Source organism: Neolamprologus brichardi, chromosome 17 (genome assembly GCF_056152115.1).
Source record: "Neolamprologus brichardi isolate AB-2024 chromosome 17, ASM5615211v1, whole genome shotgun sequence".
Lineage (NCBI taxonomy): Eukaryota > Metazoa > Chordata > Actinopteri > Cichliformes > Cichlidae > Neolamprologus > Neolamprologus brichardi.
This window is the reverse complement of record NC_142120.1, coordinates 11,767,863-11,783,801: the sequence shown is the minus strand read 5'-3', so window position 1 is coordinate 11,783,801 and position 15,939 is coordinate 11,767,863. Positions and strand designations below refer to the sequence as shown.

The 15,939-nt window shown below is 40.7% G+C and overlaps 1 protein-coding gene across 2 annotated transcripts in view; it reads left to right on the top strand.

Annotated features, from left to right (window-relative positions):
- chchd3a (coiled-coil-helix-coiled-coil-helix domain containing 3a) overlaps positions 1-15,939 on the top strand; it is an 81,816-nt gene that overhangs the window by 32,976 nt on the left and 32,901 nt on the right. Inside the window, exons 5-6 of one of the 2 annotated variants that reach the window (XM_087830804.1) lie at positions 11,129-11,143; positions 15,164-15,247. In XM_087830804.1, coding sequence (XP_087686930.1) covers positions 11,129-11,143; positions 15,164-15,247 — 99 coding nt within the window. The remainder of the gene's footprint in view (positions 1-11,128; positions 11,144-15,163; positions 15,248-15,939) is intronic. The other variant, XM_035908101.2, reaches the window with a different exon arrangement.

The following is a 15,939-nucleotide window of genomic DNA, read 5'->3' as shown; positions in this document are numbered from 1 at the left end:
ACTGTGCAGCTGACAGAGTAAGTGTAGTCATTGCTTTAGCAAAAAACAATATATTAAGAGTAATTTATCAAACCACCTTTTCAGTGCATGTAAATCTGTTTAAGTAGATATTTTCAGCTTTACACACAGTATGTTTTACATAAACACAGCACCTGTCAAGGTGATATTGTTTTAATTATACTGAAATAGCTGAAACTAAATTGTGCATATGCAAAAAACTTGCTTAAGTCTTGTAAACAGAGCTTTTACCTAAAACAGAAACCATTCCCTGTATAACTGTTACTTGCAAGGAGTTAATTCACATCGGCAGCAGAGGGATGAAAACTGAGACCATGTGTGGTGTGAAAATACTTTATTTTATTAACATTTTACACTTGTATCCTTATTGTGCTTTGTACAGAAACTACTACTAATCAAACTAAAATCACAGGCTCCGTATATAGGCCATCATATATACATATTACTGATGGGAGTGTCAGTAGCCTAAAATCATACCTGCTCTTGAACCACTTGACTGGTCACAGAATAAAAAATCCTTACAACCTGTATGTCTCTGCATTAACTGAATTGGCCCGTGTGCATGCTTGCTCAGCCCTTATTTGCTCAAAGTAATTATGAATATTGTATTTATAAACAAACACTGACAAGCACTATGCATCTTGTAATATTATTGATTTTTGCAATAGTTTCTTTATGTTTCTTGTTTTGTTTCACAAGGCCTAGCTGTTAATTAACAGGCCAGATATTGATGCAAGTTCAATTGGATAAAGTGTTCGTGTGTATGTCTGAGACCACTAGATATATTGGATGTGTAATATGACAGGTATTGTCTTTGCAGCCTGTCCCTTTCGTTTTCTGTCTTTCTTTGTGTTTTCCCTCTTGACTCTGACAGGAGAGTGGTATTAATAAGGTTCTATGGAAGTGAACAGTCAGCTCAGCTAATGGTGCTAGAGGGAGTGATTTTGAATGAACGAGGAAAAGAACCTAAACAGATGGATCAAACTAAAATCAGAGGGGAGTCACGGAGGCAGCGCACAGCAAAAAAATTTGGATGAGATGTAGAAGCAGGGAGAGAATGGTGGATGAGTGGAATAAACAGAAGTGCATGAAAAGAGCAGACAATAGAGCAACAGATATTGATTTACAAAGCAGCTTTTGAAGCAGCTTTTGAAATAAGGTTACAAAAGCCAATTAGGATACAAACCAATCCAAAGCAGCACTTAAAACTATATAAAGTTTAAACTTTGCACTGAAGTCTAGTAGAAACAGCGTAGAAATATATATCAGGAAGCATGGATTACTTTGCCAGTCTTGGTAGCCGGGGATCAGTCCGCCAGGGCCTCCACTCCTGGCTGCCACCCGACACACAATACACCCGACCCCTACGGCGCCTCCTGCGGGTGGTGGACCTGCGGGAGGATGGGCCCATGTCCCCTTTTCGGGCTGTGCCCGGCCGGGCCCCATGGACTTCGGTGGCCTCAGAATCTCATCTCTGCTTTTCGCGGATGATATGGTTCTCAGCTGAAAAAGGGTGGAGTGCCCACTCCGGGTCGGGGATGAGTTCCTGCCCAAGTGGAGGAGTTCAAGTATCTCAGGGTCTTGTTCGCAAGTGATAGGAGAAGGGAGCCGGAGATCAACAGACGGATTGGTGATGCGGACGCTGCACCGGTTCGTCGTGGTGAAGAGGGAGCTGAGTGTAAAAGCGAAGCTCTCAATTTACCGGTCAATCTACATTCCTACCCTCACCTATGGCCACGAGCTGTGGGTAGTGACCGAAAGAATGAGATCGCGGATACAAGCAGCGGAAATGAGCTTCCTCCGAAGGGTGGCTGGCCTCTCCCTTAGAGATAGGGTGAGAAGTTCAGCCATCTGGGAGGGGCTCAGAGTAGAGCCGCTGCTCCTCAACATCGAAAGGAGCCAGCTGAGGTGGTTCGGGCATCTGACAAGGATGCGTCCTGGGCGCCTCCTGGGTGAGGTGTTCCGGGCATGTCCCACCGGGAGGAGGCCCTGGGGCAGACCCAGGACACACTAGAGATATCTCTCGGCTGGCCTGGGAACGCCTTGGTGTTCCCCCGGATAAGCTGGAGTAGGTGGCTGGGGAGAGGGAGGTCTGGGCTTCTCTGCTTAGGCTGCTGCGCCCGCAACCCGGCCCCGGATAAAGCGGAAGAAGATGGATGGATTACTTTGGGAGAATAGGATAAAAGAGTGTTGATGAAGGACCCGGCTAACCTGCCATTTAAGTAACATCATTGTCAAAATTGAATTTCCATGTCAATCACTTTTTTTTTTTGCAACACCTAACTTATTAAGTAGGGCATCAAAGAAAGTGGAAAAGACATGTGTAAAGAGGTTATTGGTTTCGAGGTGACCCTGAATCTGCTGACAAGGCTTTGATAGGCTTAAGCTCAAGGTGGACTGTGGCCCCCTCCCAGCTTCGTTGGGCCTGGAAAGACCACCTGCGGCTGCGTGAAATAAATATGCATTAATGCAAAGCCTGAGCACACACTCCACTATACACAGTATGCCCACTGTCATGCAAGTCTTCAGGCACTTCACACTGCGATGCTGTCAAATATGAACACTGATCCAGGTGAGGATTCACATGCTGCAGGCGTATGCACACAGACACACTAGATGCATGCTGCTCGAGTTGTCCATAAGGTCTAATGTCAGCAACACACCCTGAGGCTGTCTTTTTTTCTCTCTCCCCTGCATGCCTTCCCCTATCGTCTTCTCTTCTACATTCCTCTCACCTCCTTTTGCTAGGTTGTTCTGCCTCTTGTCTCTCCACCACCACCACCTCTCTCTCTCTCTCTCATTAACTTTGGTTCCCTCGGGACATCTGTTGTCCAAAGGCAATGTGGCTCTTTCCACTTTCAGGTCATTCAGTGTGTCCTCTGTCGACAAGTAAAGACATTTTCTGGTGAATATGTCTGACACATACTAGCATTCTGACAAACAGTTAGTAGATGCAGGTTCACACCAATAATAGAACTATAATCTAATTTCAGTGTCTTTTTTCTTAGTATAGGACTTAAATGATCATTCATTGATTAGCTGGGTTATCTTTTATGTCCATGTTGTAATGGTTTTGTTCTTATCCCGCCCACACTCCTTTCCCTTTTGCCTTTGTGTATCTTTATTTATCATCTTTGTGAAAGCAACAGAGCTTTTTCTCCCTCCCTTTCATCCTCGCTCTGTCCCCATGTCTGATTGTTCTCTAGGCATGCCCCCTTTTCCCATGTAGGCCGAGACTTACTCCATACATGCCCCCCATGTCTTGGTAATGAACTCACAACTCTTCATCTTTTCCTCATCTTCCCCTCTGTGTTGGACATGACAGATGACTGGGGACCTCCAGAGGTTCTATCCCCAGGGCTGTAGATAAAGGCAACTCCAACCCCAAGATGATCAATCAATCACTTTACACCCCAGGTGCCTGATCAGCCAATTAATCAATCTTGGGCTAGCAGATGTTGTTGCTGTCCCTTAGTGGAGGTGCTGGCAGTGAAGTGGAGGAGGTGGTGTCTCCAACAAAGGCTGAGGGGCTTAAAGTGTCTGAAAGTGTAGTTTCACAGTTGTACCAGAATTTCAATCTTTGAAGGCCTAAAACTCCCAATTTTTTTCTGAGCTGTTTACCTTAAAACCCTTTTTAAACATATAAATGTGCAAGGATTGTAAAAAGGGATGTAAATGTTTAACTGGGTTACTATTAAAGCCAGCTGCATAAGATCAAGCCCTTTGGTGACCCTTGCCAGTAAACATCAGACTCTGAGGACAGTTCATTGTAATGTGTCCTTAGTCAACAGTTTAGACACATGCACAAACATTGAGACACCCACGCTCACCACCTACACATCTTGGCCTTTGGTTCCTGTCCGAGCCCCTCAATCCCTGTCCTGAGCAGGTCAGTCCTTTGACCCTTGGTGTCATTACTCACTGTGCTAAGAGATCCCCAGGGAGAGGAATTCTTTCTGTAGCCTGTGGCACTTGTCTTCCATGAAGATGGTATCCATGAAGACAAATTGAATTACCAAGTTTCTAAAGCTGGACAATAGTATCAGCATAATGAAGTACCCGAATACAACTCATTGCCAGTAGTTTCGTTTATTGTTGTGTAGTTTAGTCTACTTGACTGATTTAATTTATTTATTTTAACTCAAACATTGCCATCTGGATGGTAGTCCTTCTCTCATTTTGAACTGTTGCTTATTGTTGTTTATTTGATGGCCGGGTTGCTTTCGCCGTGCTCCTTCCTGAGCTGACTTGTCTCATAGTCAGATGTGCTCCGGCGGCATCATCTTGGACTGCAGCTGGTGGTGATAGTCCCTGTCCTGCTCTGGAGATCTGCTGTGAACTGATCGGCCACTTTAGCTTAAACTTGTAGGATGTAGAGAACTGCTTGCAAAGCAGATTTTCTGTCCGCAACTGTTTGCAGATGAGGTACTTGATTTATTGTTCAGTTAAAGTACCCAGCAAATAAAATCTTTGCAAGGGAAAAACTTTAGCAGTTGTCTTATTGTTGTTATTTTACTATTGAAATCGAAACATTCAATTTAATAACTCTTAATAATTTAGGAAAACGTGCCTCCTTTCATGGTGCACCCAAATGGACATTCCCACAAGAATCTAAATCTAACACTGCTCATGTTATGTACAATACCATACTAGACTTTCTTAGACTTTCATTTGATTCTAATAACTGACCATTATGCAGTACCATAGAATAGAGATCTACAATATTGGTGATTCTCTTACTATGTTACTAATACTTTCAAACAAGGGATTATGTAGCATTGCTGCTAAACTCAGCAGAACACAGACAAAGCATGCAAAAGGTACATTTTTTTAAATGTTGAAGAGATTGGAGAGGTGCCTTCCTATGAAATTATAATGAATAATTTTAACAATATTTTAATTGCAGTTATCCAGATAATTTACAAAACAATGATCTGTCACAAACAGGTTGTGTCACATACGTTCGCACAAACTTTTTTAGTTGGATTACAGTATAGAACACATCTGCTTCTCATATTAACTACACCATTGGTTATACGTAGTCACAAAAGCATAGCGCAAACAACTAATACCCCAAAACACAGTGTCACGGCCTACTAGTAATTATTTATTGTTGAGTCTGCCATGCTGCCACAGTGACATTCTAGAGAGCAGGATGTGCTGTCACTGTTGGCATGCTGAGTACTTCTTAGAATTTCCACAATATTAAGCATCCCTCACTCGTCATATCTAAGAAAAAGGGAAAAACTATGTGAAAAGTAAATAATACTGCCACTTCTTTTGACCCTAGCTTCGTGAAAACAAATTCCCAAGAATAAGTGACTGGAGTGGGACCTTATTGGCGTGACAGGACAGCCATGCTGTCAAGTTTATTTTTGGGTGTCCTTGTGTCCCAGCATGTAAGTGAATCAAAATCAGTAGGCCCACTTTGTTGCAGACCATACTGCAGCTCTTTCGCTCCATATGGTCTAAGTCTTGTTATTGAGCTTACAGGTTGTATTTATTTTCTTTGGTGACGTTGCCATTAGAGACCCAATAACACAGATAATTTGTCCAGTGGATGTCATTGCCAAAGTATTTTATTATCATTATTATTACCGATGCTTTCTTGCTACAAGCACATTTAAGTGTTAATATCCTTCAGAATAAGTCTTGTTTTGGCTTGTCCAACAGGACCTAATGTGTTTGTTCTTTGGTGTGACCAGGGAGTGTTATGCCCATTAATTGACCACACTGTATCTGACGCACTTATATCGCCATAACCCTACTATTTCCCCCAGAGACTAATAGCTAGCCGTGAATGTAACTGTTAGTGGTGCACAGTAAATCCCCATGATGCTAATTAAACAGCAAAGGTGAATGGTTTCCAATGGAGTTTTTACAGCTTCTTCTACCAGGACTTGTGTTTTATTAGTGACGCTAAGGGTGAATGGAATACTGCCAGTAGGGTTGGTGTTAGGTGATATCATTTTGTACTCCATCTCATAGATTTGATCTGCCAGTGATAGCTTTTAAAGCTAGAGTTGCAAAGGTTTTAGAGGCACATAAAAGAACGACCAAGATTTGTGGGATGGTATGTGTGTCTAAAAAAGTGTGTGTGTGTGAGCTGTAGCTGAAAAAAGTATGAAAAACTGATTTTCTTGAAATCCTTTTCTCTTTCATCTTTCATGATTTCTTCTTTGAGCAGCTGTCAACAAGAATGGCAACAGCAAAATTCACCTTCCAGCTATGTTGTCATCAATATTCCATTCACACATTGACCCATCTCTCTCTCGGTGTAGCCTTCATTTCATCATCTCTACACCATGAACTTACCCTTCCCTTGCTGCATCCATCTCAAACCTTCCACATGCCACCTGCACCTCCACCGTGCTAATTAACACCGGCGCACGGTCACATTGCGCTACCCTTTGACCCACTCCCTGCCTGTCAGAGCAAACAGGACTTGAGGCTTGCGGCTTCAGTATTAGTTTGTCACAGAGCCCTGTCGCACAAGTCTTTGATAGATGGGCCCTGGTGAGCGGCTCTGACCCACTGTGCTGCAGCGCTCACTTGGATAGTGTGAGGGAGCATTGATTATGATGCTACTCGTGACAGAGGTGAATCAGGGCTGAGCTAATGGTGGCAGGGGTAAGACAAAAGAGACCAAGGTTATGGATGAGGTGCTGTTAGTTAATGTGATGAGATTTGATTTGTGCTCCATCGATCATGGCATCTCGCAAGATTATTTTTATCTTGCATGATTTATAAGCATGTAGCGAGACTACAGTGAAACAGTCACCTTATTATATTACAATACAGAAGTCTCCATCATTGAGGTGTGAAATGAAAAATGTAATATGTGTTTTTTCTTAAGCACTGAGAACTTTTAGTTGTTTGTCTGAATTATAGTTTTTGCTAGTGGCAACTATTATTATTGTGGTATCCTGTCTTTAGAGTATAGATCCTGAGGATCAAGATAATAGTTCTCAAACTTTCTACCTAAAGGGTTTGTACTATATCAAGTGGTGTATATTTTAGTAGATAAAAGATGGATTTACCCCTTTTAGGCTAAAATAAAGCATTTTATTCAAGCGAAAGTTTTTGTTTCTCATAATTTATATTCGGTGTCCCGTTAAAAAACAAAAACTTTACCTACATGTGACTGTAAACCACTTTAAGTTGGTCTTTTTGTCTTCTCAGTTCTGGAATGAACACTGAATAATTAAAAGGTGACTGTTTAACTAAGGTTTTGGGGACGAAATGAGCGCTGAGCAAGAGTGTGTTGCTGTTCCTGTCAATAGGCTGTGACAGGAACTTGCAGGATTTACATTAAATCATTCATTTCACTTTATAAAATTCTTCTAACTACTCAAACTGCTTTACACTGCATACCACGGTTATATTGTTTACACAATTTTGCTGTATATTTTCAAAACACTAGTGGGACATGTTACAAATATAAGCATGCAAGCATATGATTATGATATTCCCTATACCCGTCTTGTGCAGTAAGCCTGCTCAGTGCTGCAGATAATAGTTTTATTTCAGCATCTTGGAATCTTTTAAAAGAAAAAGGAAGTGACAAAGAATACTTTAAATAAAAAGGCAGGTGTGAAAGAAAATAGCGTATATGGGAGCAATTTAGTGAGGGAACAGGCGGCGGGTGGGTGGGGAGAAGGGGGGCTGACGCAGCAAAACCCACCTGTTCTCATCCCTCTTCCATCCTCCTCTCTTCTGCTCCTCCTCCTCCTCCCCTCTCATGCGCCCGGCTCAAACTGCGGCAGTCAGCTAATTAAAAAACATGGTTGTCCTTAATTATTCAGCGGTTGGCTAATTGATATTCACAGAGGCGATCACCTCCCCTAAACGATTCGTTTAATCTGACCACCGCAGTCTCACTTTCAACCGCCTGTCACCATCAGCCACTGTGCTACTGTATTTAATAAGGGGAGATGGATGCAAGAAGGCTAATATAAAAGTTTGCCGCTAATGTTAATGTTACTTCCCGGGCTACAAATTGTAGTGTGTGGTCTCGATGGCTAGTGGGAGGGTCCTGTTGTGAGCCTTCATATTTTAACTAGGTTTTTTTAGTTTTTTAAATCTATGTTAACGGCTGTTGCACAGTAAAAATGTGGAATTCAATAACGTTGGTTGAATCATCCGCTGGAGTGTTACAGAATATGACAGTGAGTTACTGTCAGGGGGAAATCTAGATATCACATGTGGAAACTTTCCCCGCCATTGCCATTGTTTTTTTATTTACTTGGTTATTAAAATATAAAGACACACTTGGCTGAGGCTCCATGTCCCATCAAACAGCCTCATCTCCCTTCTTGACGCCTCCATAGATAAATCACCTTTTATTGTCCTCTTTCTCTTTGTCTCTTATCTTGCTCTTATCTTTTCACTTTCAAGTTTACGTTCTTTCTTTTTTTTTTTCTTTTTTTTGCCCTTCTCATTCTCTTCCTCCCCCAACTCTTACCCGTGCTCTCCTCCTCTAGCCGTGACCGCCTCTTCATTAGGGGAATAAAAGGTGTATGGGCAGTGGTGAAGTCTGTCCTATTGTTTGGCCTTTAGTATGATTAGATTATCTTTAAAGTCTGCTGAATGGGATTAATCAGTCAGAAGTAATCCTGACAGAGTGTGTGTGTGTCGGTGTGTCTGGGCCAGTGTGTGTATAATAAAAAATGAGAGGCAACCAGCTCGCATGAAAATTGAACACATGCACCAGCCAATGTGCGCAAAAGACATTCACAAACACATACACATTAAAGAAAGAAAGAAAGAAAATCCCTGGGTACACATTTCTGTCACAACCTCTCCTCTTTTAATGACCCCTTTAGTCTCGCCCTTAGCACACATTTATCTCTCTGTGGGTACAGCTGCTCGGGCTGGTGTGGGTGTGTGTGTGTGATGATTTGTGCGTTACAGATCAGCGTCTGAGCCATTGTTTGCGTCTTGGCGTCTGCATGTTTTGTCTTTTCTCTGCAAAGCTAAAGTCTTTAGTCACCACCTACCAGCGTAACATTGAGTTTGGACACACTCGTGACAGTACACAGGCCCCCTGCCAATCCTCTCTTCTCTTTTTCCCTCTATCCCACCATCCCTTGTTTCTTCTTCATTCTAAATTGAGCTGTTGGCAGTAGACAGTTTTTTGGCACCTCAATGAACCTAATCTGGTCTCTCAATATCTTTGACAATCAATCCTAGAGGCCACGATTGCAGGCTCGGAATCAATAACACGTTTAAAGGTCATTATAGTTATACTAGTAGTGTGCTTATGGCACGCTTTTAACTGTCTACTTCAGGGTACATTCACCCAGCGATATGATTTAGGTTCAAGTTCAACTCGATTCCATCATGAAGTGCAGGCAGCTTTACAATAGCCCTTCAGACTTCTAAGGGGCACACAATAGAGACAATTGCCCGACCACAGCACTAAGGCTAGCTAATGTTAGGTTGTGCTTTGGACAGAAGAGACAGTGGCAGCTAGGGCATGATGTTGCTGTGCTGAGTATTGCCAGGAATGTGATTACGTGGTGCTGTGGCTTTTGGTTTTTTCCCTGTATATGTCTGTAGAGATATCTTAATGGTTATGTGTATGCAGGTGTTTGGCTGTGTGGGAAGGTTTCTATCTTGTGTGTAGCAGGGAAGCTCGGAGCATCCGCTTGACTTTGAAACTTCCCCCCACTCGTCTCATTTGAGGACAGCCCCACTCTGAGACTCCTCGCTGCTCCTCATCACAATGCATAGAGCATGCAGCTTCGCCTGCAGTGTGTTGAGCAGAACACAGATGGTTATCAGCGTAGCAGAGACTCGATGGGGAAAGGCAATTTTTTTTCTCCATACGTTATATTTTCTTCCTACTTGTTTCCTTCAACTTTCTATATTGTTTAAAGGAAAAGCTTCAAGGCTCCATCTGTGCTGTGGCTTTTTCAATAGTCCTCAGCAGTGAATGTATGCAGCCATGCATATGTTCATACTTGAATGGCTTATTCTTATATGCTACAGTCATGTGAAAAAGAAGGTTTCACAGAACTCCATACAGGCTTTTGAAAAACTAAGTACACCTTATTACTAATGAGGTTGAAGTAATACATTTTATGCATGAATTTTTCAGTCTCTCACATCATTGTGACTTCTCTTTTCAACATTGTTGAATGAATTTAGTTCATTGAGGTTTCCATGCTTCCGTTTATGCATAGGGCTCTTAAGGTCCTGCCAGGTCTGGACTTTGTCTGGACCATTGCAATATCTGGATTATTTTCTTTTTCAGCCATTCTGTTATAGGTTTACTGCTGTGTTTGGAGTCATTGTCCTGTTGCATGACCCTATTTTGGCCAAGCTTAGCTATCATTAAGTCATGATTGTTTTGCAGCTACCAATCACGTAACTGTTAGCATGAGGTGTTTGTGCTCATATGCTGTGTTTGATTTTTGCCAAACGTGGTTCTGTGCATTATGTCCAAACATCTCCACTCTGGTCACGTCTGTCCAGAGAACATTGTTCCAGAGGTCTTGTGGTTTCTTCAAATGCAATTTTGCATTGCATGGCCTGACTTTGGGGTGAATTTGCTAAGATGTTTTCCTACATGTAGATTGATGGACTTCAGATTATTTGGCCTTAGAACTCTTCCCAAAATGATGGGCAGCAGAAATTGCTTCCCTCAGGTCATTGCTGAAGTCTTTTCTTCTTGGCATTATGTTAAAACACACCTGAATGGTCGAGGCCAACAAACTGGAAAACAACCTCAAAACTTGTGCTTTTATACAGGTGCTTACACTTACTGATGATCAATTAATCATCAGTGCGTTTGATTAGCAGCACCTGGCTGCTACTTACCTTCATCATTTCTATGGAAGCTGCATAAAGTCCTGTGAAATCTTTCTTTTTCACATGACTCTATGTATGCACAAGTCTGTGTCTATGCTAGTGAGGAAGAAGATTGAGAGGACAGAGTGTGAGTATTCAGGCAGAACAGTGTGGCAGCCAGTCACTCCTAGTCTCTGAATACTAAAACTCCCCAAATGTCACTTTGAAGAAGTTCATGAATGAATCAGTATGTTTTTTTTGCTCAGTCTTTCACCTTTTCTTTCTCTTGTTTCTTTTCAATGCTTCTTTTATTCAGGAGATTGGAAGGAAGGTAAGTCTAGAAGTCTTTACCCTCACCCTAAAGTGACACTTCTCTCTCACATGATCATGTGGAGAATTTATTTTCTTGTGTAGCTTATACGACATGTTTGATTTGTCTTTCCACCAACAATTATTGATGCAGATCTCTTACTCCCAAAAAAAAATAAAAAAAATGACTACTTCCTAGCGAAGTTATTTGTTCTAAAAGCATGTTATACATCTTAAAAATGGTATCTTATTTACTAGATATAACATCCACTTGGAACTGGTCTATTAATTTTAATTCATCACAGTTTATAGCCTTGGCTGTTAACATATCTATCAGTTTTGGCAAGTTAATGATGATAAGTAATTCCATTAATCAAAATAGGTGGTCCAGATAGTTGTGTTGTACTTTCTTTTATGGTTAATCACGTATCGCCATCAGTATTTATCATTTTGCTTGAGTCACCGGTTCACATTCTTTTTTTCCTCTCTCAAAAAACAGATATATCAGGTCTTATCTTTTTCTATATATAACATAGAACTTGAGCCAACTGTTTAATGAAGGTCACAGTAGAAAGGAGGACAGTGAAGATAGGTCGGCTTTGTAAATATATATGCCAGATCGTGATGCCTGTTTGCAGTGAAAACTGATTTTATCTTCTTGGTGTGATAGTATTTTAGCCAGAGACTTAACACAAGAGGACAAAGAAACACCTACAGTGCCTGGCAAGGCATTATAAGTCGTATTCATATGTGCACACAGGTGTGTTTCTTTTAGACATTAAGCATATATGTACAAATCACCATTACCTCTATTGGTGCACACGTAACGAAATCAGATGAATCCATATTCAACACTGATAATAACAAAGGGAAAATATGTTTTTAGATGTTCTTTGCAAATCTATGCAAAACATGAAATCTCTCACAAAAGTATCCAGGCATTAGTTTAGTGCATTTTATTAGGTCCTTTGTAAAAATGACTGAGATTATTCTTGGTTCAGTGTCTGCAGGCTTTGCACGCCTGAATTTGGCCAACAAATTTAGTTGTGTAATTCATTAACACTTCTTGGGAGTTCCTCTTAATTCTGCCAGGTTGTGTATTACATGTCTGTGAATTGCTATCTTCTGGTTTCTCTGAAAATATTCACTAGGATTTAAATTAAGTATTTTGCCAGTCCGGTTGTTAAGTCTGACGTCACTAGCTGTGTCTGGGCCTAAACTCCGCTGGAGGTCCATATATCAAACGATCACTATGGCATTACTGAGAGTTGAAAAACTGTCTAAAGTCTTTCATCTTTAATAAAATGATCAGCGTTTTGCTCTACCAGGTGTAACAATTGAGTTTAACATCCAGGCATCCATGAAAACGGAATTTATGACATTTAATGGAGTTAGAAGTTAGCAGGAAGTTAGCTCGCTAGCTTCTATCTAAATACAATATAGCATGTCCTGACTGCGGGGTTTTGGAAACAAATTAAAACGTACAGCTCTGTTATCACTTCCAACATAAATGAAGACAGAAAACTAAACAGCAGTGACGTTTGTAGGGTTACTGAAGTTTGGCTAGCTGGTATATAATGATGTGCTACGTGACCGCTAGCGACACAGCTATGTTAGCATAATATAAACAAGCTAACTTTTTTTTAATGACCGGATAGCGAGGTGCTTCCACCTCCATGCTTCACTGAAAAGGTGGTAGTAAGTTGGCAGGCTCATGTTGTTTCCCGTTTCTGACCAAAGAGACCTTTTGTCTCATCAAACCACAGAATCCTTTTCCTTATGCTCTAAGAAGTTTTTTCAGTTAACTCTTTTTCCAAACTCAAAGTAGGGAGTATTTTACTCAAAAATGGCTTTCATGTAGCCACTCAACCATAATATAGTAGATGAAATGGTTGTCCTTCTGACAGGTTACATGTCTTTGAAGTTCTACTGGAATAATGAAACACTATTCTTCCAAAAAACGGTCTTAGATTTGGTATTTTGAATAAGGTGGTGAAATGTACTGTCAAACAAACCAATCAAGCCAGTCAAAATCTCCCATGGGTATTCAGTTGTGTTGAGATCTGATGACTGTGAAGCCAATGCATTTGACTCACCAGGAAGTGACTGCTCCTATCAGGATAGAAGTATTTTATCATAGGATGAAGTTGATCTGTTGGAACAATTTTGAAAAGTTTTATAGTGAACTCAAGTAATGTCACTGCAGGGATTTTAGTTTTTGTTTTGTTTTTTACTTTAAATTTCCACATATTTCTGTGTCCAGTTTGCAGTAATTATTATGGTAAGTAGGATGCACTCAACTGTAATTGGTCTTGAATCCATTTACAATTTTTTAATCATCTATGTTTGTGAGTACAGTGCACAAAATGTGTAGAGCAGGGGTGTCAAACATAAGGCCCGAGGGCTAGAATCAGCCTGGCGGTGACTCCATTCTGACTAACTAAATGGCTTTGGAAGTATGAAGGCGGGGATAAAGTTTTGGACTTCTAATTGCATTTCTTTTTAAGGTTTTACAGCTTTTCCTCCTAAAGACCTCCTCAACAGTCATTCATACTACACCAAACTAGTTAAGTAATAGATAAACAATTAAATGGCAGAAAAGTCCCCTTTCCCCCTTTTTCTGCTATGGAAAATTAGGTTTTTAGAAAAAGGAAAGTTTTCATCAATTAACAAAAACTATGTTTTATAAATCCAGTCTAGGCCAGGGGTTGGCAACCTGCGGCTCTTTAGTCCTTATAGTGTGGCTGCACGTGGTTTGGGAAAAGTATTTAGCTGAAGTGTATTTTATTTATGTTAGTTCTTTTATTAACTTGTAGTTCTAAATTGGAAGAATATTGTGATATTGAAATATAAAAATAAAATTATATTCTATTATTTTTTCATCGCTCAAAATAAGCATCACACTCGCGGAAGCCGGTGTACCCGCCGAAACGCCGTGCATTTATCAAGACTTTCAACCCCAGGTAGGCCAATTATGGATCTTCGGATCCACATTATGTCAGCAGCTATTCTCCACTGTGAACTATGTTAAAAACAAGCACCGCTCACGCCTCACAGATGACAGCTTACGGTCCTGCGTAAAGTGAAAGTGACTTTGTACAGCCCCGATTTGCAGACGCTGTGCGCGGAGGTTCAGGAGCAGAAGTCCCAACACACGGTTGCTGTACGCATACAGCCGGCTGTAGCTTTGCAGCTCACAGCCCGACACACACCAACACAACAGCATAGATAGCACAGACATTAAGGCGGCGAGGCGTGATTGCGGGTGCGGCTCAGGTGCGTCCACCTCCCCTGTAGCGGCGCTGCAGACCACGGCCCGCCATACACATTAACCAGGTAAAATACATATTTAGGCAGAATTTTGCAAATATCTATTTTTCATCTTTTAGCAGCATAGTGCTTTTTTTCCAATTATTTTTTAAAAGTCAGGTCAAGGCTCCAAAAGCCCAAAGGCGATATAAGGGTGGCGGCTCACAACAGTTTTTGTTTGCTACATGGATCATTTTAGTTCAGCTGGGTGTCTTTCCTTTTGTTATATTTCTTTAAGAGTTCAAAATGTGTTTTTACATAAATAAAATGCTATTTTATCTGTAGCACTTCATGGATTTCATAAGCAACACACCTTAGTTGTTCACACAAAGCATAAAGGTAAAAAACAATATATACAGTGTTACCTTCATTTTAGATGTCAAAAAGTATTTGCGGCTCCCAGTGTTTTCTTTTGCGTGGAAACCGGGTCCAAATGGCTCTTTGGGTCTTAAAGGTTGCTGACCCCTGGTCTAGGCGGTGATCTATCAGAACAGTTTCTGTTATTTTACACATTTATCATGTAGAAATGCATCTCTTAATCTTATAATGAGATATCTCTTGGATTATATGTACAACAAAAACAAGAGTTTGTGTTGCCTTTATATTCACACTATAAACACTAAACTCTCATTATGGGTGCTTTTAATGTGTATTTATGCTTGCTTGTCTCATGTGTGTTATGCTTTTTTTGAACTGGCCATGCTCAGCACCTAATTTTTGTCCTTCTCTTTAGGCCAAGCAGGTGGAGGCCAAGGAAGCAGATCTAAAGAAGCAGGATGCTTTTTACAGAGAGCAAGTGGCCCGGCTGGAGGAGAGGGTAAGAAGTAATTTGCAGTTTACACCAACTTAAAAAATGTACGATCGCTCACAAAACTAGATGTACGATTGATCTTATGGTAATTATTTATTTTTAAAGTATCACTTTTAATGAGTTTGACTTTTACAACCTTTCCCTAAGCTAAATTTTCAGTTGAAATTGGAGAAACACACTTATTTATCCAGCTTGTTTTTCTGTCAAGGTTTCCTAAGTTTAAATTTAAAAAAGTTTACAATATGACGGGGCAATTTTTCTTTTGAAAATGGTAATTAAATCCAAAACTCAAGAACATTCACATAACTCTAAGAATGTGAATAAAGTAAAAAATAAGGAGGTGGATAGTAGAGTAATAGATAGTAATGGATAATAGATTAGCATGAAAGCTAACAGAAAATACAACTTTCTATTTCACAACACAAAGCAAAGTCTTAATGAAATATTGCATTGCATGCTCACCAGGTGAGCTGGTGTTATTGCTGTTTTCAAGAACCTGCACCATAATGTGCTGCAATAGTTTCTCCTGGGTAAAAGTTTACATACATCATTGAGCAAACCAGTCAGTCACTAGCACACTGCAGTGCATACAGAAGCACACATACCCAGTGTACGCACAAATAAGGGCACACATGTTCGAACTCTCAATTCGACCATTATACACAGTGGGCCTGGTCCCTACTGGGCTCAGCCAAAGC